Source organism: Eptesicus fuscus, chromosome 21 (genome assembly GCF_027574615.1).
Source record: "Eptesicus fuscus isolate TK198812 chromosome 21, DD_ASM_mEF_20220401, whole genome shotgun sequence".
NCBI classification, from domain to species: domain Eukaryota; kingdom Metazoa; phylum Chordata; class Mammalia; order Chiroptera; family Vespertilionidae; genus Eptesicus; species Eptesicus fuscus.
Genome location: NC_072493.1, coordinates 46,753,141 through 46,775,922, shown reverse-complemented (window position 1 = coordinate 46,775,922; position 22,782 = coordinate 46,753,141). Strand labels below are relative to the sequence as shown.

Below are 22,782 nucleotides of genomic sequence, written 5' to 3'. Positions count from 1 at the left end.
GTCCAAAAAGTAAGTGAGAAGAGCCCTCTCAGTTACAGGTGTATGATGTGCATCCATCAAAATCAGACTTTTTTTGGAAGATTGGCAAAATATGTATTTTGGTGAACCACTGAATTTCAGTCATTAGTTCATGTGTGCCACAAGGAGAAAAAAATGTTAAAATCTCTGACTTAGAGCTTTTCACCCAAAGCAGAAGAATATGCACTCTGGACAAAATGAAGAAAGAACCCCCTCCAACCCAAGGGACAGTGTCTGGTTCATCTTCTTTCTTAATGGCCACGTTAAAAAAAAAAAATCTTATGTGAATTTTGTATCAATACACCTCCTCAACATTCCTCACTACAGGACCAGAAAGTGGAACTATTGTCTATATGGCACTGAATTCTTTGAATGATCCGGATCCCACAGTATGTCCTGTAACAGAACAAGTTCATAAAAGCCCCTGGTCCAAGAGTCCCGGTCACAATATGAAGAGATACATACACATATGAGTGCCCCATGGGTGGGTCAGAAATAATACTGAACATCTTGCTTCTGTAATGATGTCGTCAGTCCTTTGGGTGGCCACATGCATAGGACCTGATGTTTAACCCCTCGTACAAACTCAGCCCTGGACACTGGAGAATAAATGTGCGGCTTTCATTTTAATCTCTGCTTACCTGCTGTCCCTGGACTTACAGTGACGGCTTGGCAAACACTCAGGAACAAATAATGCCAATGGATACATTTCTGCTCATGTCGTGAGTATACAAAATAGCTTTGCATCCAAAGTAAAAAAAGGTCTCAACTGCAAAGCTGACATGGTCTCTGGGGTTCCTCTAGAAAGAATGACCAACATTAGGCTACATTCAAGAAAGTGAGAATAGATTCTCTCTCCTCATTGATGTTTCCATCGCTCTCCCTCTCCCCTCCCCTCTGAAATCAATGGGGAAAAAAAAAAAAAATATATATATATATATATATATATATATATATATATATATATAAAAGCCAGTGAGAATAAAACTGGTATAACATGGGTTAATTGCATCCCCATAAAGAAGTTAAAAGGATAACACTGAGAAATTGTTAGGTTTTCCAATGATAATCAGGACAAGAAAAATCATTCCAATTAAAAGTACATAGATGCCAATTTGTGGTATTCCAAAAGTTCATTTTCATGTTAAAAACTATAGGTGTCAGCATGAGAACCCAAATGGTGAGCTTCTTACTCCATGAAAATAAAGCAAAATATTCACAAATTCTAATGTCAGTCATTGCATTATAAATTCCAAACAACTGCGCAGCAGCTACACAGGTTTGAGGGGCTGATGTGGGACAGGAAGAGCTTTACATGCTGTGGTCATAGCACTGCAAAAAGAATGGCAGCCTAGGAGACAAAGTGGAAAACCAGAGAGGTACAGGAAATAGAAAATGAAAGAAACAGAAAATAGGATAGAGCGTCGGCCTGCGGACTCAAAGGTCCCGGGTTTGATTTCGGTCAAGGGCATGTACCTTGGTTGCGGGCAATCCCCAGTGGGGGGTGTGCAGGAGGCAGCTGATGATGTTTCTAGCTCTCTATCCCTCTCTCTTCCTCTCTGTAAAAAAAGAAAAAAAAGAAAAAGAAACAGTGAGCAGCCTGGGAAAAGTGTCCTCTCCCACATGCATAGTTCATGGCAATCTGCATCGTGGGTACAACACTGTCACTGGTATGGCAATATTGCTATTAATTATGGAAAACCTATTACACAGAGAGCCCTGTCCTGAGTGTAGTTTCTGTCCCCTAAATGTTCCAAACTCACATGCCCTCAAAAAGTTTTCAGCTGAACACATTGGCACAGAAAATGAAGTAACTTTGATGATATCATTTACAAAGGTAGTTAAGTATGTCAAAAGGTTTTCTCAATCGTGTTATCCTATATAATAAAAGGCAAATATGCAAACTGCTCCCTCGGGGGTTCGATCACTCACTATGTGCGCTGACCACCAGGGGGTGGCATGGAACAAGGCAGGCTAACAGGGGAGGTGGTGCGTGGGTGGCCAGGGAAGGAGGAGGTGGGGGAGGTAGATCAGCAGCCAGGCCTGAAGACCCTACCTGTGCGCGTGCACTGGGCCTCTAGTTCTCTAATAGAACAGTGTGCCTTACAATGTATCCAATATTCCATGGGAAAGTGTACACAGTGAGGTCCTCTCTGAATTCAATAAAAATATTTGAAAGTGATAATAATAACCCTAACTGGTTTGGCTCAGTGGATAGAGCATCAGCCTGCGGACTGAAGGGTCCCGGGTTCGTTTCCGGTCAAGGGCATGTACCTTAGTTATGGGCACACCCCCAGTAGGGAGTGTACAGGAGGCAGCTGAATCAATGTTTCTCTCTCATCGATGTTTCTAACTCTCTATCCCTCTCCCTTCCTCTCTGTAAAAAATCAATAAAATATATTTTTAAAAAAGAAAGTGATAATTATAATGATTGCCCCAATCTTTTCCCAGCTGCAGGTAAGGTGCTGGGTTCTTCCAAGGCAGCTAAGGCCGGTTGGGGTGAGGCCCTCACTTTATCTGGCATCTAGTACCGCTCCGGGCAGCACTCGCCGAGCACTCACCCTCACCGTGGCCTCAGTCTCGGAGCTCGCCTGCATCCACTCGGCCCTTCTCCTGCAGGACGATGAAGTGACGGTGACGGTGACGGAGGGTAAGATCAACGCCCTCAGTAAAGCAGCTGGTGTGTATGCTGAGCCTTTCTGGCCAGGCTTGTTTGCAAAGGCGCTGGCCCATGTCAACACTGGGAGTGTCACCTGCAGTGTAGGGGCTGGGGGACCTGCCCCTGCGGCTAGTGCTGCCCCAGCTGAGGAGAAAGTGGAGGCAAAGAAAGAAGAATCTGAGGAGTCTGATGATGAGCATGGGCTTTGGTCTTTTTGACTCAACTAGCTCTTTTGTAACAGTCAATAAAAGATGACTTGCTATAAAAACCCCCTGCCCACCCCCCCAAAAAATTAAAATGATTGCCCAATTTAGCCCATTTAAATTTTATAGGTATATTGCAAATCTCTACACTTTAGCAATTATTGCATGAACCTTTAATGCCACCCTACATTTTACAAAATTCAAATCATTATTTACACTACAGACTATGTGAATTCCTACTATATCCAGATTTCCTTTCCAAGAATGCATAATATTAAAAGTTTTCCACCTTCATGTGCCGAAACACACTGATCTGCCAATGGAACCGACTTTAAAGTAGAAGGTTTCACGAATGCATAATACACTTGACCTCTTTAGGTAACAACAGTTGTATGATAACTGCTCCAGATTAGTTCTGTTTACATGAATAACCTTTGTTCTCATCACATTCTTCCTCAAATACCAAGACTTTCATTAAGTGTACATTATCAAAGCAACACGTTTTGTATCTTACCAGTATCAGTTGAGAGAATAAACCTGGTATTCCGGTATTTGGCATAAAGGCCTGGTCATCTTCAGTTTTGACAACCAGGTGAGTGCACCTTGAAGTTACCATGACAGTTTTGAGTACTCCAAGAGCCAGTGAAGGATTCAACAAAGCTCAAAATAGGTACCATGAGGAAATTTCCCATCAAAGAGGGACAAAGAGTTTCTTACATTTGCCAATGATACCTGCTCAAACCCACTGTCACACAATGGCAATATTATAAAAACACTCCCAGCCGAAACCGGTTTGGCTCAGTGGACAGAGCTGTCAGCCTGCAGACTGAAAGGTCCCAGGTTCGATTCCAGTCAAGGGCACTTACGTTGGTTGCGGGCACATCCCCAGTAGGGGGTGTGCAGGAGGCAGCTGATCAATGTTTCTAACTCTATCTCCCTTTCTCTCTGTAAAAAATCAATAAAATATATATTTTTTAAAAGAATGACTTTATTATTTTTTTTTAAAAATATATTTTATTGATTTTTTACAGAGAGGAAGAGAGAGGGATAGAGAGAAACATCGATGAGAGAGAAACATCAATCAGCTGCCTCTTGCACACCCCCTACTGGGGATGTGCCCGCAACCAAGGCACACGCCCCTGACCGGAATCGAACCTGGGACCCTTGAGTCCGCAGGCCGACGCTCTGTCCACTGAGCCAAACCGGTTTCGGCTAAAAGAATGACTTTATTGAAAAACAAAACACTCCCAATTCCCAGTTTCTTCCCTGGAGGGAGGGAGGGAGAGAGAGAGAGAGAGAGAGATGAGGGAAGTGCATGTTCAATGATCTCCTTGTTTTGAAGCATCTTGAATAACAATGTCTGTTGTGCGTGACACAGAGTGTGAACAGAATGGCAGTACACGATGAATGCCCTGTGGTGGCTGCTAGAAAGACACAATGAGAAACTGTTCCAGCAACACACAGACTGCGGTGCTGAAGATGTATATGGAGCCTGAAAAGATACAGCGGGTCTGAGAAAGAAACGGAGAACATTTCACTGCTCTACAGCAGCAGTTCTCAACCTGTGGTCGTGACCCACAGGTTGAGAACCGCTAGCAGGGTCACCTAAGACCATCGGAAAACACAGATATTTACATTACGATTCATTAACAGTAGCAAAATTACAGTTATGAAGTAGCAACAAAAATAATTTTATGGTTGGGGGTCACAACATGAGGAACTGTATTAAAGGGTCGCGGCATGAGGAAGGTTGAGAACCACTGCTCTAGAAAGAATGACCAACATTCAGCTACATTCAAGTAATTGAGAATAAAATCTGTTTTATACCGGTTGATTGTACCCCAAGAAAAAAAGTTAATGAGGTAACACTGAGAAATTCTTCAGGATTCCAATGAAAATCAGGACAAGAAAAATCATTCCAGTTATAAAGTACACAGAAGCCAATTTATTATATTTCAAAAATTAATAATTCAAACCTTTAGAATCCAGCATAAAAATTCAATGGTGGGCTACCTACTTCATGAATATAAAGCAATATATCTGTCGAATTCTGATGTCAGTTACAGCATTAGTAAAATTCCAAACTACTGAAGAGAAGTTATAGGGACCTCAAGGGCTGATGTGGGTGAGGAAGAGGTTTAGATGTCACTGTTATAGCACAGTGATGAGAGGGAGTCACTGATCGGCTGGCTCCTGCAAGACCCACAACTGGAAGTGAGCCCCCAACTGAAGCCTGTGCCCTGACCAGGAATTGCACCCTGGCCTCCTGGTTCATACATCCAAGCTAAACCACTGAGGCAAGCCAGCCAGTGCTTTCTCACATTTTCTACAGTGTAAGGCTTTCCTCTACTACAAAAGTCTCTGATATCCAGTAAATTTTGAGCTATAGGTACAGGATCTTGCACATGGCTCTACATTTGAAAAGTTTCTCCTTCAGAGAGAAGTCTCTCATGTCCAGTAATACATGAATGGCTTTTAAAGGCTTCACTACATTTTTCACATTCATTAGGCTTGTTCCCAGCCAGCATTCTGTGATGTTAAGAAAGTTCTCACTGTAAGTCAAGGACTTATGAGGCTACTCATATCTGTAATATTTCTCTCAAGTATGAACTCTGCTGTACAAGAAGGCAGGAACACGGATTAAAGGCTTTGTTACATTTTTACATTTATAAGGCTCCTCTCCGGTAAGACCTCTCTGATGTACAATAAGGTTTGAGGAGCTGCCAATGGATGTGCCACATTCTCTTCATTCATGTGGCCTCTCTCCAGAATGAAGTTTTTTATGCATATTAAGTTGTGAGGACCATCTATAGGCTTTGCCACATTCTCTACATTTATAAGACTTTTCTCCAGTATGAACTCTCTGATGCTTAGTAAGAGCTGAGGAACTTATAAAAGGTTGGCCACATTCTCTACATTCATGAGGCATCTTTCCAGTATGAATTCTCTGATGAACACTAAGGGATATGGGTCTGTTAAAGACTTTGCCACATTCTGAACACTTATAACACTTTACTTCCCTAGGATTTCTATGATGTTGAATATGTCTTGAGGACTGACTAAAGCCTTGTCCATTTTCCCTGAGTTGGTTAAGTTCTGCAATAGTATGAATTATTCCCTTATGTACAACAAGAGATGAATGACATTTAAAGGCTTTGCCACATTCTTTACATTTGTAAGGCTTCTCTCCAGGATGAATTATTTGATTTAGAGTGCAACCTAAAGGCCAAATAGATGTCTTACCAGAATCTTTACATATATAAGGTTTTTCTCCACTATAGATTTTTTTGTGTCTATTTTGATTGGTTATTTGACTGCAGACTCTCCCACATGAATTCCATTTGTAAGCCTCCTCCCCAGTATGAATATTCTCTTGTTCATTGCAATTTGAAGACTGCTGAAAACACTTGAAACATTGACTTCCTTTGTGTGTCTTCTCCACAATAGGAATAACCTGATGTATGTTGTGATTGGACATTTGCTCAAACACTTTTCCACTTTTATAATGGTCCTCTGCAAGCTCACTTGTCCGATGATTAAGATGTGACTCTTGCTTAAAGTTTTTCAAATGTTCAATCCATTGATAACTGCTACCTCCATTATGTGTACTCTGGTGATAATAGGAGACAGAAAGATATTTAGTGACCGTTATAATTTCATTAAACATGTACATTTGTTCCATAAGAACCATTTTGTGATACTCATTAAACCAAGAGGGTTTTATAGAAAAAGCTTTCCTAATTTATTAAAATTGTAGACAAGATCCCTAACCAGTTTGGCTCAGTGGATAGAGCATGGGTCTGCGGACTGAAGGGTCCCAGGTTCGATTCCAGTCAAGGGCATGTGCCGTGGTTGCGGGCACATCCCCAGTGGGGAGTGTGCAGGAGACAGCTGATCGATGTTTCTCTCTCATCGATGTTTCTAACTCTCTATCCCTCTCCCTTCCTCTCTGTAAAAAAATTAATAAAATATATTTTAAAAAAAAAATAAAATTGTAGACAATAAATAAATACAAAACGTTAATTGTCAGAGGAAGAATGAATTAAATCTTTTTTAAAAGACTATCAAATTGTCCTAGGTGGTTTGGCTCCATGCATAGAGTGCCAGGTTGTGGACTTGATCCCCAGTAGGGGACAGGGGACATGCAGGAGGCAGCCTATCAATGATTATCTCTCATAATTGATGTGTCTTCCTCTCCCTCTCTGAAATCAATAAAAACATATTTCATAATAACAATAATAAAAATGAATAAATAAAAGATCACCAAATTGGCCTGCCTACATGGCTCAGTTGTTGAGCTTCAACATATGAAGAAGATGATCATGGTTTGATTCCCCAGAAGAACACATGGCCCGGCTGCAGGATCAATCCCCAATGGGAGGCATGCAAGAGGCAGCCAATGAATGATTCTCTCTCATCATTGATGTTTTCCTCTCCCTCTTTCTCTCCCTTACTCTCTGAAATCAATAAAAATATATTTTTAATTTAAAAAATCATAAAAATTGCCAAATTGAGCACATTTAATTTTATACATATATTATAGATCTATACATTTTAGATGATTGAATGAAAATTTAATCCCACCCTACATTTTAAACAATTCAAATGATTATTTATACCACAGACTATGTATGCGAATTCCTAGTTTTTCCAGATTTCCTTTCCAAGAATGCATAACAGTATAAAATTGTTTTTATCCTTCAGGTGCAAAAACACACTGATCTGCCAATGTAACTGACTTTAAATTGGGAGGTTTCCCAAATGCATAATACAGCTGACATCTTTAGGTAAAATGAAATTTATTATGATAACTGTCCCAGATTAGTTCTGTTTATATTAATATCCTCCCTTCTCATCACACTCTTCCTAAAATTCCACGGCTTTTATTAAGTGTACATTATCAAAGTGACACCTTTTATATCTTACCAGTATTATTTCAGGGAATAAAACTTCTATTCCGGGGTTTGGCATAAAGGCCTGGTTATCTGTAGATGACATAGCTGAAAGAAAATAAATTCTCAGTTTTGACAATGAGGTGAGTGCACTTTGAATTTACCAGCAGGTATTGACCAAATGACATTTTGAAGTACTCCATGAGGAAGTGAAGAATTCAACAAAAGCTCAAGATAGGTACAATGAGGAAAACTCACATCCAAGGGGGAGAAAGAGTTGCTTGCATTTGCCAATGATACCTGCTCAAACCCCCTGGCACACAATGGCAATATTATAAAAACACTCCCAAACCCCGTTTCTTCTCTGGAGAGAGAGATGACGGAAGTGCATTTGTGCATGTTCTCTTTGTGGTGTTCCATTGGAGAAACACGTATCACTTTGATTTCTCCTGTGGAACTTTAGAAAATAAAAGGAAGTCTGCGTGGCATGGCTCAGTGGTTAAGGGTCTCACTATGACCCAGGGCACATGCCTGTGTTGTGGGCTCATTGCCCAGTGTGTGTGTGGGGCAATCAATGATTCTCTCTCATCATGGATGTTTCCATCTCTCTCCCCCCATCTCCTTCTCTGAAATAAAACTGTAATCTGAAAAGATAAATAATATATAAAGGAATAAAATGTTAAATCTCTGCTGTCACACATTAAAGATAATGTGATATCAACTTATGTGGGTACACGGGTAAAAATGAAATTGCGGTTTTTAATGCAGTTGACACTAAGAGTTTAAGATACATAAGATATTTTAAGTATTTCCCATAGTCACAAAAAAAATTGAAAATAAATAAAATGATCTCTGCTAACAGGTGACAGAATTCTATATTGCAAATCACAGAGTGCACATTTCTAAAAATATAGATATAGAGATATAATTAATTTCTCAAAACATGCTATGTAAAACCACCCAACAAAGTTAGCTGTGTCCCTGTAATGTAACAAATATTAATACAAAAAAAGAAATTAAAGTATGTATTTACATGAATAACAGCATAATTGAAAAAATATTAATAGTTTACTTCCTAAGAAGGTGCATGACTTGTATGTTGTGAAGCATAAAATATTGCTGGCTGCCCTCTGCAGCGTGTCTCAATGGTTAGAGCCTGGGGCCACCCAGGAAATGGCTGCAGCTTGGATCCGAACCCCATTTGTGACGTGTGAGGAAGCCAAACAATGTGTCTATCTCACGTCGATATGATATTTCTCTCTCTTTCATTCAATTCCCCCCTCCCACCATTCCACTCTCTCTAAAACTCAATTGGGAAAAATATCATCAGGTGAGGAGTAACAAAACAAACACACACACACACACACACACACACAACACACACACACACACACTGCTGGCTGTAATTAAAGAAGAAATCAGTAAGTTGGAAAACACATTCCATGATCCTACTGTGAAATGCGAACAGTATCAGCTGTCATTAGAACCCAAAGTGACCTAAACCTTCAAAGCCATTTCTATCCAAGTCCCAGTGACACTTCTGGTGGAAATAGAAAAGCTCTTCCTGAGAGTAATGTGGATGTCACAGGACTCCATGCAACCAAGTCAATCAAGAAAAGAATGTATAAAATTAAAGCCTTCAGGCTTCCTGATTTTAAAACATACTTCAAAACTTCTGTTATCAAAAAACTATAATACAGCTGTAGCCAGTGTGGCTCAGTGGACAGAGCGCCAGCCTGTACCCTGAAGAGTTCCAGATTCAATTATGCTCAAGGGCACATGCCAGGGTTGCCAGCTTGATACCCAGTAGGGGACAGGTAGTAGGCAGCCTACCAATGATTCTCTATCATCATTGATGTTTCTAACTATCTCTCCCTCTCCCTTCCTCTCTGAAATCGGTAAAAAATTAAAACAACAACAACAACAACAACAAAACCATGTAATATACACATTAAGGCAGAGGGAAATAGTAAAGCAAGGTAGAATAAAAGATCTACATAGGAATTCTCCTGGATAGGGACTGAAGATCGTCAACATGGGTGCCTAAAGCACAGATAAGAAAAGGACATTGTCGCCTTGCCCGAGCAGCTCAGTCGTTTAGAGTTCGGTCCTGATACCAAAACATTACAGCGCTGATCTTTGCTCAGGGCACATTAAAAAGTCCCCAATGAATGCATAACTAAGTGGGGAAACAAATGTCTCTCTCTCTCTCTCTCTCTCGCCCCATTGCTCTCTTCCTCTAAAATCAAGAAAGTATAAAGTAGTGCTGGCTGCATTAAAGAAGAACTCAACAAATGAACTACACATGCAATGACTTTTCACCAAATTAGCAAACCTCATGCTAAAATTGATATGAAATGACACTGAACACCAGGGAACCAAAAGAAACATGAGACAGTACAAATTAAAGGCATCATACTTCCTGATATAAAAAAAAAAATACTTCAAAACTGGTGTGATCCAAAAGTCTCATCTACACGTTAAGACAGAGGTAAATAAAGGAGCACGGCAGGCCCTGGCCAGTGTGCCTCAGGGTCAGAGCATCATCCTGTGCACTCAGGTTGGTGGGTTGAATTCCCCATAAAGGGAACATAGCTCAGTTGCAAATTCCAACCCCACCTGGGTTTAGGCACCAGCAGAATGGGGCCAGTTGATGTGTCTCTCTCACATCGATGTTTCCATCTCTCTCCCCCCTCCTTGCTCCCACCATTCCACTCTCTCTGAAAAGCAATGGACAAAATGTCCTCACGTGAGGACTGACAACAACTACAAAAAAGCAGCATTCTAGAATAAAGAGCCTATTTACTTGTCCCGCATGAGGTAAAATAATCTTCTACAAGAGTGACTCATACCACAAAGAAGTAAAGCATATTCTCACATATACGGATAGTGTTGAGATACTTAGATGTTTACTTGTAAAAGGATGAGTGAAGTTAGACTGTAATTAAACACCATATACAAATATTAAACCAAAATGGAGAAAGGTTAAAACATAAAGCTAATAATAATTGAATCTATCAAAAGAAAAGTTATTGAAAAGTTTTTCTTTTTCTTTTAAATACCAGTACATTTTTATTGCTTTCAGAGGAAGGGAGAGGGAGAGAGAGATAGAAACATTAAGAGATTCATTGATTGGCTGCCTCCTGCACGGCCTGTACTGGGGATCCAGCCTGCACCTTGGTCATGTGCCCTTGACCGGAATCGAACCCAGGATCCTTCAGTCCACAGGTTGATACCTTATCCACTGAGCCACTCTGGCTAGGCCATATAGAACAGTTTCTATGACACCCGATTTTTTATTATAGCACTAAATGGAAAGGTAACAAAACAAAATAGTCAAAAGGCATTATAGCCCATCTACACTAATAAAAGAGAAACATGCAAATTGACCATACCAGCGCTACACCCACCAGCCAATCAGGAGAGAGTATGCAAATTAATGCAACCAAGATGGCTGCAGACACGGAGCGAGCGAGAGGCTTGGGTTTCCTCGGCAATGGAGGAAGCCAACATTCCTGTACACCCTGGCCGGCCCTGGCCTCCGCTCAAGGTTACAAACTTTCAATTATAGAAGATAAATAAATCCCAGATACCAGGGCCTCCACTTGGGTCGCCGGGGGGGGGATGGCTGACCTGAAAACCACCACAGGCCCCTCGCCCAGGCTGCCCCATGCCCCAGGGAACCCCCACCCTGATCTGGGACACCCTTCAGGGCAAACCAGCCGGCCCCCACCCATGCACCAGGCCTCTATCCTATCTAATAAAAGACTAACATGCAAATTGACTGTCACTCCAACACACATGATGGCTGCCCGCATGTGGACACAAGATGGCTGCAACAAGATGGCCAACAGAGGAGGGCAGTTGGGAGAGACCAGGCTTGAAAGGGAGAGCAGTTGGGGGCGATCAGGCCAGCAGGGGAGAACAGTTGGGAGGGATCAGGTCTGCAAGGGAGGGTACATGGGGTGATGAAGCCTGCAGGGGAGGGCAGTTAGGGGTGACCAGGCCGGCAGCGAAGGGCAGCTGGGGGGGGGACCTAGGCCTGTAGGGGATGGCAGTTAGGGGTGACCAGGCCTGCAGGGGAGGGCAGTTAGGGGCAATCAGGCTGGCAGGGGAGCAGTAGGCATCAATCAGGCTGGCAGGGGAGTGGTTAGGGGGTGACCAGGCTGGCAGGCAGAAGCAGTTAGGGGCAATCAGGAAGGCAGGCAGGTGAGCAGTTGGGAGCCAGCAGTCCTGGATTGTGAGAAGGATGTCTTACTGCCCATTTAGGCCCGTTCCTACCAGTAGGATTAGGTCTAAACGGGCAGTCAGACATCCCTCGAGGGTTCCCAGATTGGAGAGGGTGCAGGCTGGGCTGAGAAACACCGCCCACCCCTGCCCGTGCACCAATTTCATGCACTGGGCCCCTAGTATAAATATAACTTCCATTAAAGCAAACTGTCAGTGTGTTCAAAATACAAGCTATGGCACAGGAAAATATTTCTATAAAGCATATTATGTGAAACGTAGTTAATATCCAGAATATATAATGACCTTTTAAAATCAACATGACATAAGAAGGAACACAACTTTAAAAATGTCCAAAGCTATATTGTTAACTAATCTATAACAGTGGTAGGCAAACTGCGGAACTGTTGACTAATGAGTTTGCCGACCACTGATCTATAAGATAGAAGGCAAGAATACACAATAGGTAAAGACAGATTCTTCAACAAGTAGTGTGACAAAAATGGAACAGATGCATGTAAAGATACTAAAACTACACCCCATTCATAGGCCATAAACCAAAATGAACTTAGCATGAAGTAACAACTAAAATATAAAACCTGAAATCATGAAACACGGAAAAAAAGCATAGTCAATGAACTTTACCATCACTCTTAAAAATTCTTGTTTGGATATATCTTCCTAGGCATAACAAAGAAGCTAAAAAAATAAAGAAATGAGACTACAAAAGAGTAAGTTTGGTATACCAAAAGAAACCACAAAATAATAACCACAAAAACATAGCATTGTTACATCCTCAAAGGTAAAGAGCCAAAATATATAAGGAACTCACAGGACTTAACACCAAAAAGACAAAAAATATGATTGAAAAATGAGCAGAGGACCTGAATGCACATTTCCAAAACAGGACATAAAGATGCGCAATAGACATACTAAATGATGTTCAACTCATTCATCATCAGAGAAATGCAAATGGACACCACCATTAAATACCACCAAGCACCTACCAGGATGCCCATCATCCATAAATCAAAAAAGGACAAGTATTACCAATGGAGAAATGAGAACATTCATACGCTGTCAGCAAGATTATAAACACACTAGAGGCCCAGTGCACGAATTAGTGCACAGGTGGGGTCCCTCGACCTGGCTAGCAATCTGGGCCGATTGGGGCTGGCTGGCCAGGGGGATGGATGGACCGCATGAGGATGGATGGCCAAGGGCAGTTGGCTGTGGAAGCACACAGACCACCATGAAGCAGCTCCTGGGTTAAGCGTCTGCCCCCTGGTGGTCAGTGCATCCTCACAGCGACCAGTCGAACTGTCATTGAGGCTTTTATGCATACACTGAGTGGCCAGATTATTATGATCTCTGAACGCATAATAATCTGGCCACTCAGGGTGTGTATGTGTATGTGTATGTATATGTGTATGTATGTGTGTGTGTGTGTGTGTGTGTGTGTGTGTGTATGAGAGGTGTGTGTGTGTGTGTATGAGTGGCCTGGTGCATGAATTTCGTGCATGGGTGGGGTCCGGCCAGCCTGGCCAAAGGACATTTTTTGTATTATCACTTTATTATATAGGATATACACTGAGTGGCCAGATTATTATGCATTCAGAGATCATAATAATCTGGTCACTCAGTGTATAGATTCATGCAGCCACTCGCAAAACACAATGGAGGGTTTTCCAATATTTACAAACAAGTACCAGTTAACAAAGCAATTCCATTTCTGGCGATTTATACAGAGAACATGAATTAAAAAGATATACCCAGCCATATATCCATTGCAGCACTATTTACAATAGTGAAGATATTGGACTAAAAATAAAAAGGAATATTTTTATACTGAGGCTCTACCATGTGAAAGAAAAGATTTCATTTGATTTGACATGTAAAGTGACAAAATTTTTATCTCTAATCATCTCCTTCCAGACATGACTCACTATGTGTTTATTCCAGAAATGACACAAAAACTGCAAATATAACTTCCATGTTGTTGAATATAAAACTACATTAATTTTATACATTTCACATTTTTGAAAGGCATATAACCAGGTTTGTATTTCAATCCATTCAAACATTAAAGAAAAAACAACAACAAAAACAGCATCCTCAACAGAAAAAACAAACAAACTAGAAGCCACTGACTGAGAAAATATATTTGTAAAATTGAACACAGCTGAGCAGCTGAGCGTCGACCTATGAACCAAGATGTCATGGTTCGATACCAAGTCAGGACACATGGAAGCTGATGAATGATACTCTGATCATTGATGTGTCTATATCTCTCTCCCTCTCACCTTTTCTCTGAAATCAATAAAAAAATCTTTATATTGTCCGTTTGGGAGTTTAACCTGAAGACCGGGAGATGGATTGCTCGCTATGACGTACACTGCCCATCAGGGGGCAACCAGAAAGGTGGCAGGACTCTCAGCGAGCAAGGGAAGGTGGAGGCCAGGAGGCCAGGAGGCCAGGCCTAGGGACCCCACCCAGTACGCATTTCGTGCACCAGGCCTCCAGGATATCTATATTAATAAAAAAGTCAACAGGCACAGGACAATTATGCAAAACAGACAAAGAAGTCTTCAAACTCCACATTGACAAAAGAACCTGAAAAGGGCCAAACACCTTAACGCACAGCACTACAAAACACATACTCATAGAAAATCAGTGTAAGATCATACACGTCTTATGTCATTAAGGAAATGCACATCATAACAATGAGAAGTAACAAACAGCAAAGCAAGAAACACTAAATCGCCATTGAACAGGTCAGAATCCAGAACACTGACCCCACGAAATGCCTTTGTGACGTGGAGCCACTGGAACTCCAATCACTGCTGCTGAAAAGCCAAATGCTACAGCCCCTAGGGAAGATGCTCTGGAGGTTTTTATAAAACTAAATATACACTCAGTAATTGGGCTCCTGACTCTTAAAGCAGAAAGTTAAGCCTTTTATCTACACAAAAGCCTACAAGGGGGCTGTTTATTCATAATTTACAAAAATTGGAGGCAATGAAGAGGTCTGTCAACAAGTGAATGGATACACTGAAGTACAAACAATAAAGTATTCCTCACTACTATACAGAAATAATACAGCAAGGAATGAAAAGACATGATAGAAACCTAGATACACAGAAGTCAGTGAAAGAATCCAATCTGCCTGCCCAGGAAGCCCAGGTGCTTAGAGGATTGTACAGATATAACCAAGTTGTAGGTTTGATCTCCGGTCAGGGCACATACAAAAAAATCAACTAATGCCCATGTGAAGTTTCTATCTCTCTCTAATACTCCCTTCCTCTCTGAATTCAATAAAATCTTAAAATATATAAAAATAGCCCTGATTGGTTTGGCTTAGTGGATAGAAAGTCGGCCTGCAGACTGAAGGGTCCCAGGTTTGATTCCGGTCAAGGGCATGTAACCTTGGATGCGGGCACATCCCCAGTGGTGAGTGTGCAGGAGGCAGCTGATCGATGTTTCTCTCATTAATGTTTCTAACTCTCTATACCTCTACCTTCCTCTCTGTAAAAAAAATCAATAAAAATGTATTGTAAAAATAAAAATAAAAGTAAATGGAATGTGAATTTTGATAGAGGATTTCCCAATTCCAATCCAGGTTGTCCAGAAGACATGGTAGAATGTTAGAATATTCTAGAAAATGACTTTCTAAAATATTATTTTCTGATAGTATCTTAATTAATGTAGACAATATGTAAAGTGTGCAAACACTGAGTTCCTAATTCACATACATCACAAAGCCTTTCTTTTCTACCACAAATTTGTTACTCTTTTTAAAAATGTATATTTTCATTGCTATCAGACACGAAGGGAAAGGGAGAGAGAGATAGAAACATCAATGATGAAATTCATTGATTAGTTGGTTGCCTCCTGTACACACCATACTGGGGAGGGAGTCAGCAACCCTGACATTGGCCTTTGACCAGAATCAAACCTGGGACCTTTCAGTCTGCAGACCGGTGCTCTCTCCACTGAGCCCAACCAGCTAGGGCCCAATTTGTTCCTTGAGAGCAAGAATCTAACACAGAAAGCAGAAGGCCCTCAGAGATGTTAAAATAATAAAGGAAACAAAGCCCTGCGGGAGGAGGAGGAACTCGGGAAGGAAGTCATCCTCACCCAGGGAGGCCAGGTTGCTGTAGTTCTCCAACATCACATCCAGGTACAACTTCCGCTGAGCTGGGTCCAGGCACTCCCACTCCTCCTGAGAGAAATCTATGGCCACATCCCTGAAGGTCAACGGTCCCTGAAAGAAAAGACACAGTTACCAAGAGGTCACCAGAGGAGTTCATACTGTCACCCAACATGGAAACAGTATCAGGAGAGGAGGACTGGACCTAGGGGAGTATCCTGAATCACCCAATAAGATCACTTTGTCCCAGTCACATTCTCTGATGTGTTTTCTGACACATGAGGATGACACATGTCCACAGATCCACAGAACAGATTTTACTTTACAGGAAAATAAACTTTAAAACGAAGGCATGGCCCTAGCTGGTTTGGCTCAGCGGACAGAGTGGTGGACGGCAGACTGAGGAGTCACGGGTTCGATTCTGGTCAAGGATACATGCCTGGGTTGTGGGCTGGATGCCCAGTAGGGGTTGTGAAGGAGGCAGCTGATCAAGGATTCTCTCTCATAATTTTTTTTTCTTTCTCTCCCTCCCTTCCTCTCTGAAATCAATAAAAATATGTTTAAAAAATAAATACATTAAATAAAATTAAGGCATGGAAACAGGCATATGGATTTCTGAGTGCTGCATTTGCCTTGTTCAGAGTCAGTGGTACATATTTCTCAGCTGGCAATGTCATGCTGCATTGGAAGTATATGGACTTCGTCTCACGTGTGAAGCAGACCACAACAAAATGAATTTCTGTGAACATACAGATTCTGATCCAGGTTCTGAGATGGGGCCTGTGTTTCCACATGTGTCACAAGCTCACGTTTTACTTGTGATGCCAATTTTTCCGCATCAGGTGCCACACTTCTGAACACACAGAAAAAGGACACACAAGGAAAAATTCATACAGAACTTTGAACTAAAAGGGTTTGCTAATGGAATCCAGTTCTCATGGAACAGGACACATAGGAACCACAATTCTAGTTGGAAATTTACTATGAGCAATCTTAGAACAAGATTCTTCTGCCTGGTCCAGCTGGTGTGGCTCAGTGGTTGAGCACTGACCCATGCACCAAGAGGTCACTGATTCAATTCCTGGTTTGGGCACACGACCAAGTTGTGGGCTCAATCCCCAGTGCGGGGTGTGTAAGAGGCAGCCGATCAATGATTCGCTCTCATTAATGACGTTTCTATCTCTCTCTACCTCTCCCTTCCTCTCTGAAATCCATAAAAATATACTTGGAAAAAATAGCTGAAATAATGTTAACAGTTTAGGCACAGAGACACACATTTTACAACTATGAAATCAAGATGGTTTAGTGATTTTCTAAATCTCATGAATTTTTTGTGTATATTCCCCTTTGTGTTTTATAAACGCAATAAGCAGAGAAACATAAGGACAGAAAACAAGTTAAACCTACTGTTTCCTTTTTGTGGTTGTAAATCCTCAACTGGAGAGATTTTTTGCATAGACTTTTCAAGAGCGGAAGGCAGGGAGGTAGAGGCACGAAGGGAGAAAGGGAGGGAGGGAGAGAGAGATGGAGAGAGAGAGGTGTGAAAGAGACACAGAGACACATGGACTGGCTGCCTACCGCAGGTTCCCAGGAGGTACTTGCCCTGGACTAGCAATCAAACCCTCCACCACTGATCCACACTGGCCTGGGAAATTAATTTTTCCTACTAGTACATTTCTTTCAAAATTTTTATGTATCATTAGTAGAGCGGTATGTCATAGAAATTTAATGAATTTGAACATACATTAATAACATCATTCTTGGAAATTTTCCAGAAAATACAAAATGTGATCATATAGGTTTCGTCCATGATGGGAGTATAGAATATAATGAAAATTTAAAGATTCAAGGGCTGGCCCTACCCGGTTTAGCTCAGTGGATAGAACGTCGGCCTGCGGACTGAAGGGTCTCGGGTTCGATTCCATTCAAGGGCATGTACCTTGGTTGTGGGCACATCCCCAGTAGAGGGTGTGCAGGAGGCGGCTGATTGATGTTTCTCTCTCATCAATGTTTCTAACTCTCTATCCCTCTCCCTTCCTCTCTGTAAAAAAAATCAATAAAATACATTTTTTTTTTAAAAAGAATCAAGGGCTGATTATGTAAAGCTCCCATGAAAAAGCCAACAATCTGGAGGAAATAAGTCATTCTTTTTCGTAAGCAAACACAAACTAACAAGAAGGATATTTCCAGAAGTGAAGTGAAGGTCTTTGCATAACTTTCATTAACTCCCTACTACACCCTTGTTCCTGAGAAAGGGAGACTATGAACTCCACAGTGAGGAGAGCACCTCTGCCACGTGAACATCAGGTGGACTGAACAATGGGCATCACCTGACTGAGGCACACACTCAGGTCAGGTCATCCCTGCTGTGACATTCCTGGCAAATGAAAACCTCAATAAAGAAATAATTATGTAGAAATGATCACAAGTAAACATTAACTTTGCAATTGTCAATCCACGTGTCACTCTCATGTTCTGTCAGCTAACAGAATATTTACCTACCAACTCTTTAGTACTAATCTAGTGAGCGAGTCTCTCTTCTTTCAGAAGTTTCTGAGTTATTCTGAGCAGTAAAATGGGCATTTTCTTACCCCTGATCAAGAGCTGATGCTGCAGCCACTTGAACCTAAAACCGACATTTCCCTTTTTCAAGACACAAGAGCCCCTGACCCCACCCAATAGGGATGTTAGACATGGCTGCCTTCCCAGGTGGATCTGTCACAAAAGGGATGTTCGGAGTATTTGAAAGTCATTAATTCAAGGTGGGAATGCTTCCTCACATTGGGGAGGCTGCATAAAATGAAGGCAGAGAAGGCTCTGGGACAAAGGAGAGAAATAAACAGACCGGCCTGTGTGGCTCAGAGGTAGAGCATTGACCTATCAACCAGGAGGGCAGGTTTCCATTCCTGGTCAGGGCACAAGCCAGGTTTTAGACTCCAGCCCCAGTGGCGGTGTGCAGGAGGCAGCTGATCAATTATTCTCTCTGCTCACTGATGTTTCTACCTCTTTCTCCCTGTTCTTTCCATTCTGAAATCAATAAGATATATTTTTAAAAGGGGAGAGAGGGAAATATAGAAACTGCTGACACTGACTATCCTAAGAAAAAAGGAAAGAAAAACAACATGGAAAGGCGAGAACATCAGAAGTACAGAAATACGGAGGAGAGGAAGGAGCCTCAGAGACATGAAGGGGAGCTGAGAGGAAGAGGGGTCCTGGTGAACCCACGTGGAGGCAACAAAGGGGTAGGCACTTCAGATACACTGGTTCAGAGAAGAATTGGGGCGGGGGGATCGGCTGCTTTTGCAGCATGGAATCAGAACCGGAAAGCGGGGCTTCTACTGACACCCCGCCTCCACTGAAGACCCTAAGCTTCCATGGTGATGAAGAGATTATCGAGGTGGTAGAACTGGATCCCGGTCCACCGGACCCGGATGATCTAGCCCAGGAGATGGAAGATGTGGACTTTGAGGAAGAGGGCAACGAGGAGGGCTGGGTTCTGGAACCCCAGGAAGGGGTGGTTGGCAGCATGGAGGGCCCAGACGACAGCGAGGTCACCTTTGCACTGCACTCAGCATCTGTGTTTTGTGGGAGCCTGGACCCCAAGGCCAACACATCGGCGGTGACAGGGGGTGAAGATGACAAAGCCTTCGTATGGAGGATCAGTGTGCAGGCCATAAGGACTCTGTGACGTGTGCGGGTTTCAGCCATGACTCTACCCCAGTGGCTACAGGGGGCATGAGTGCCTCTTGAAAGTGTGGCAGGTGGACACCCAGGAGACCTGGAGTGGATGGAGTGACCCCCTCGGGCACCTATCCTACTGGCGGGCACTGCTGATGGCAACACATGGGTGCGGAAGGTCCCCAATGGTGACTGCAAGACTTTCCAGGGTCCCAACTGCTCAGCCACCCGTGGCCGAGTCCTCCCTGAGGGATGGAGAGCTGTGGTCGGCCGAGTCCTCCCTGAGGGATGGAGAGCTGTGGTCGGCCGAGTCCTCCCTGAGGGATGGAGAGCTGTGGTCGGCCGAGTCCTCCCTGAGGGATAGAGAGCTGTGGTCGGCCATGCAGATGGCACCATCAGGATTTGGGACCTGAAGCACGGAAACCCTATCCATGCACTAAAAGGGACTGAAGGTCACCAGGGCCCTCTGACCTGGGTCCCCACCAACCAGGATGGCAGCCTGATCCTAACTGGCTCTGTGGATTGCCAGGCCAAGTTGGTCAGTGCCACCACCTGCAAGATGGTGGGTGTTTTCAGGCCTCAGTCTGTGGCCTCCCAGCCCAACCTGGGAGAAGGGGAGGAGAGCGAGTCCAACTCAGTGGAACCCTTGGGCTCCTGCAGTGCGACGCCTCTGGCAGCTGTTGGCGACTGGATGGGACCTTGGCCGTCTATGACCTGTCTACGCAGACCCTCAGGCACCAGCGCCAGCACCAGTCAGGCATCGGGCGCCTCTGGGACGCTCGGACTGGCCGCCTGCTGACTGACGACCGGGGCCACACGGCTGAGGTCCTGGACTTTGCCCTCAGCAAACATGCCTCCCTGGTGTGACCACATCAGGAGATCACAAAGCAAAAGCATTTTGTGTCCAGAGAGCTGACCGCTAGTGGCTGAGCCTGTGCTTTGTGTCTGGTGTTGAGGAGCAGAAGGGAGACCGCTCACCAGCAGAGGCAGGAGGGTACGAAGGAAGAGGATGCGATGGGCCTGGGACTACGTTCCAACCCCTGCACACTGACTTGCCCGCTCTGTCCCTTCCTTCTCTAAAGAGACCCACCCTGCACCCCTCAGGCCCCTCCTCCTCCCCCAGACCTGGGGGATCTCTCAGAGGGAGGATCAGACCTCTTTCTCTTTCTTTTGTGGGTGTGAGTCATGGGGTGCCTATTGGTATGTGGGGAGTAGGTGTTTGAGGTGCCTGTTCTTTCCATTCCCAAGTATCTGGGGTGGAAAGGAGGAAGAGAGAGATTAGTTACAGATTTTAAAAATGTAAATAAAATATACTTCCTAGAAAAGAAAAAAAGGAATTGGGGGAGGGAGTGCAGGGACAGAAAGGGGGATTTAGGGAGCAGAGGGAGAAGCAGCACTGAGTCAGCCAGCTGTGGGGAGCAGGACAGACTGTAACAGGAGAAGCAGAGGGGACACAGGCGTGGGAAGGGAAAGAGAAATATATCAACAGGTGTTCAAGGAAAAGCAAATATAGCCCCTGCCATGGGACACATCTTTTACCTGAGGAGCAGCCATGTGGTCCTGGTCCTGATGGGGTCTGGGCTGTTTCCTCAGGTGACAGTATGTTGAGGAGTCACAGAATGTGCCTTCAAAGGTGACCACACAGCCTGTTCATCAGCTCACCTCACACTCAGTCAGAAGGACCTGGAAATGAGGGAAAGCCACACCTTCCTGTCCGTGGTCACAGGAGAGTCAGGAACAATGAGCTCCCACATGGAGACCACACTGTGAGGGGTTTTATTCTGTCTTCATGTGTCTGTCCTTCCACAGACTCGGACAGCACTGAGAGCATGTACTCTCGGCTGTGTCCCCAAACCCAACAAACACCCCTTCCCTCCCCTGAAAAAGCCTGCCCTGGGGCCCATGTCCTGGCATCTTTAACCAGTTCCCTCCCGGGGCCTGGGAGGCTCCCCAGAGCTGCTCTCAGTAGCGCTGGGCACAGACATCAGACCCAGCTCACCTGAGACCTGTGGGGAGTGGGAGGGGGTGAAGCAGGAAGTTGTACACGTGCAGGTTTCCAGGCAGATTTCCTTCCTCCTTTCCCAGGAAATTAGAGAGAATTTGCGAAAGCCCTTGGGGAAAGTTAGCTACTGAAATATGCTGATCAAACGACTTCAGCAAGAATAGAGGGGCTGTGGGAACCAAGGTCCAGTTCAATCCAGTCCATCCTTCAATAGTTTCAGAGGATGAACAATAGGGACTTACCCCCTCACTCCCACCATCGCCGTCCAGTCCCCCCACACCCCTATGGCCCCTCTCTGTGGACCCCTCACCGCCCTTCCTCCTCCCACGTGTCTCTCTCTCACTCCCCTCCTGACCCCCCAGCCCGGGTCCCCGCCCCCCGCAGTCACCGCCCCACAAAGCCCTCCCTGCGGGCAGGTCACCTCTTCTGGGGACACCGCGTTCTTCCCCCTGAGCCCCTCCCCATGGACACTGTGCTCCCCGGGCACTCAGACCCCTTATTAATGGGGGGGCCTAGGAAGGCGGGGTGCAGACCCCCAGGCCGGGAGCCATCCGGGCTCTGTGGGCGGAAAGCGCCGGGCGGGGGAGGGGCGCAAAGGGCGGGAACCTCCTGACCCAGACTCCCAGCCCCGCGGGGGGACCGGCGGCCCCGGGGATGGTTTTCAGCAGGAAAACCACGCGGCAGGCGGGGCCCACAGCCACAGGCGGAGAGACCGCGGGCCGGGCCTCAGTTTCCCCCAAAGGAACGCGGCGCCTCCACTGCGCAGCCGCCCGGGACCGGACTCACCGCTGTGAGGGGCTCCGGGGCGGGGACCTCACCACGGACTTCAGCGCCCGCAGCGCCCTCAGCCTTCCCTGCGGGGAGGGGGACGGAGAGCAGCGGCTTTAAAGCACAGACACCTCCTCAGGGAACCGCCACCTTCCCCTCCACAGCCGCTTCCGCGTCTGCCAGGA

The 22,782-nt window shown here is 44.3% G+C and overlaps 1 protein-coding gene and 2 pseudogenes across 1 annotated transcript in view; 2 read left to right on the top strand and 1 right to left on the bottom strand.

The window, feature by feature from the left end:
- The window catches only part of LOC129147639 (zinc finger protein 93-like), a 45,700-nt gene extending 22,918 nt beyond the window's left edge, over window positions 1-22,782 (bottom strand). Inside the window, 5 exon segments of the mRNA XM_054710547.1 lie at window positions 5,620-6,490; window positions 7,807-7,880; window positions 16,137-16,263; window positions 21,367-21,510; window positions 22,616-22,782. Of these exon segments, the coding sequence (XP_054566522.1) occupies window positions 5,620-6,490; window positions 7,807-7,880; window positions 16,137-16,263; window positions 21,367-21,381 (1,087 nt within the window). The 5' untranslated portion in view covers window positions 21,382-21,510; window positions 22,616-22,782.
- On the top strand, window positions 736-2,932 carry LOC129147096 (60S acidic ribosomal protein P1-like; annotated as a pseudogene).
- Window positions 19,457-20,750, top strand: LOC114229563 (angio-associated migratory cell protein-like; annotated as a pseudogene).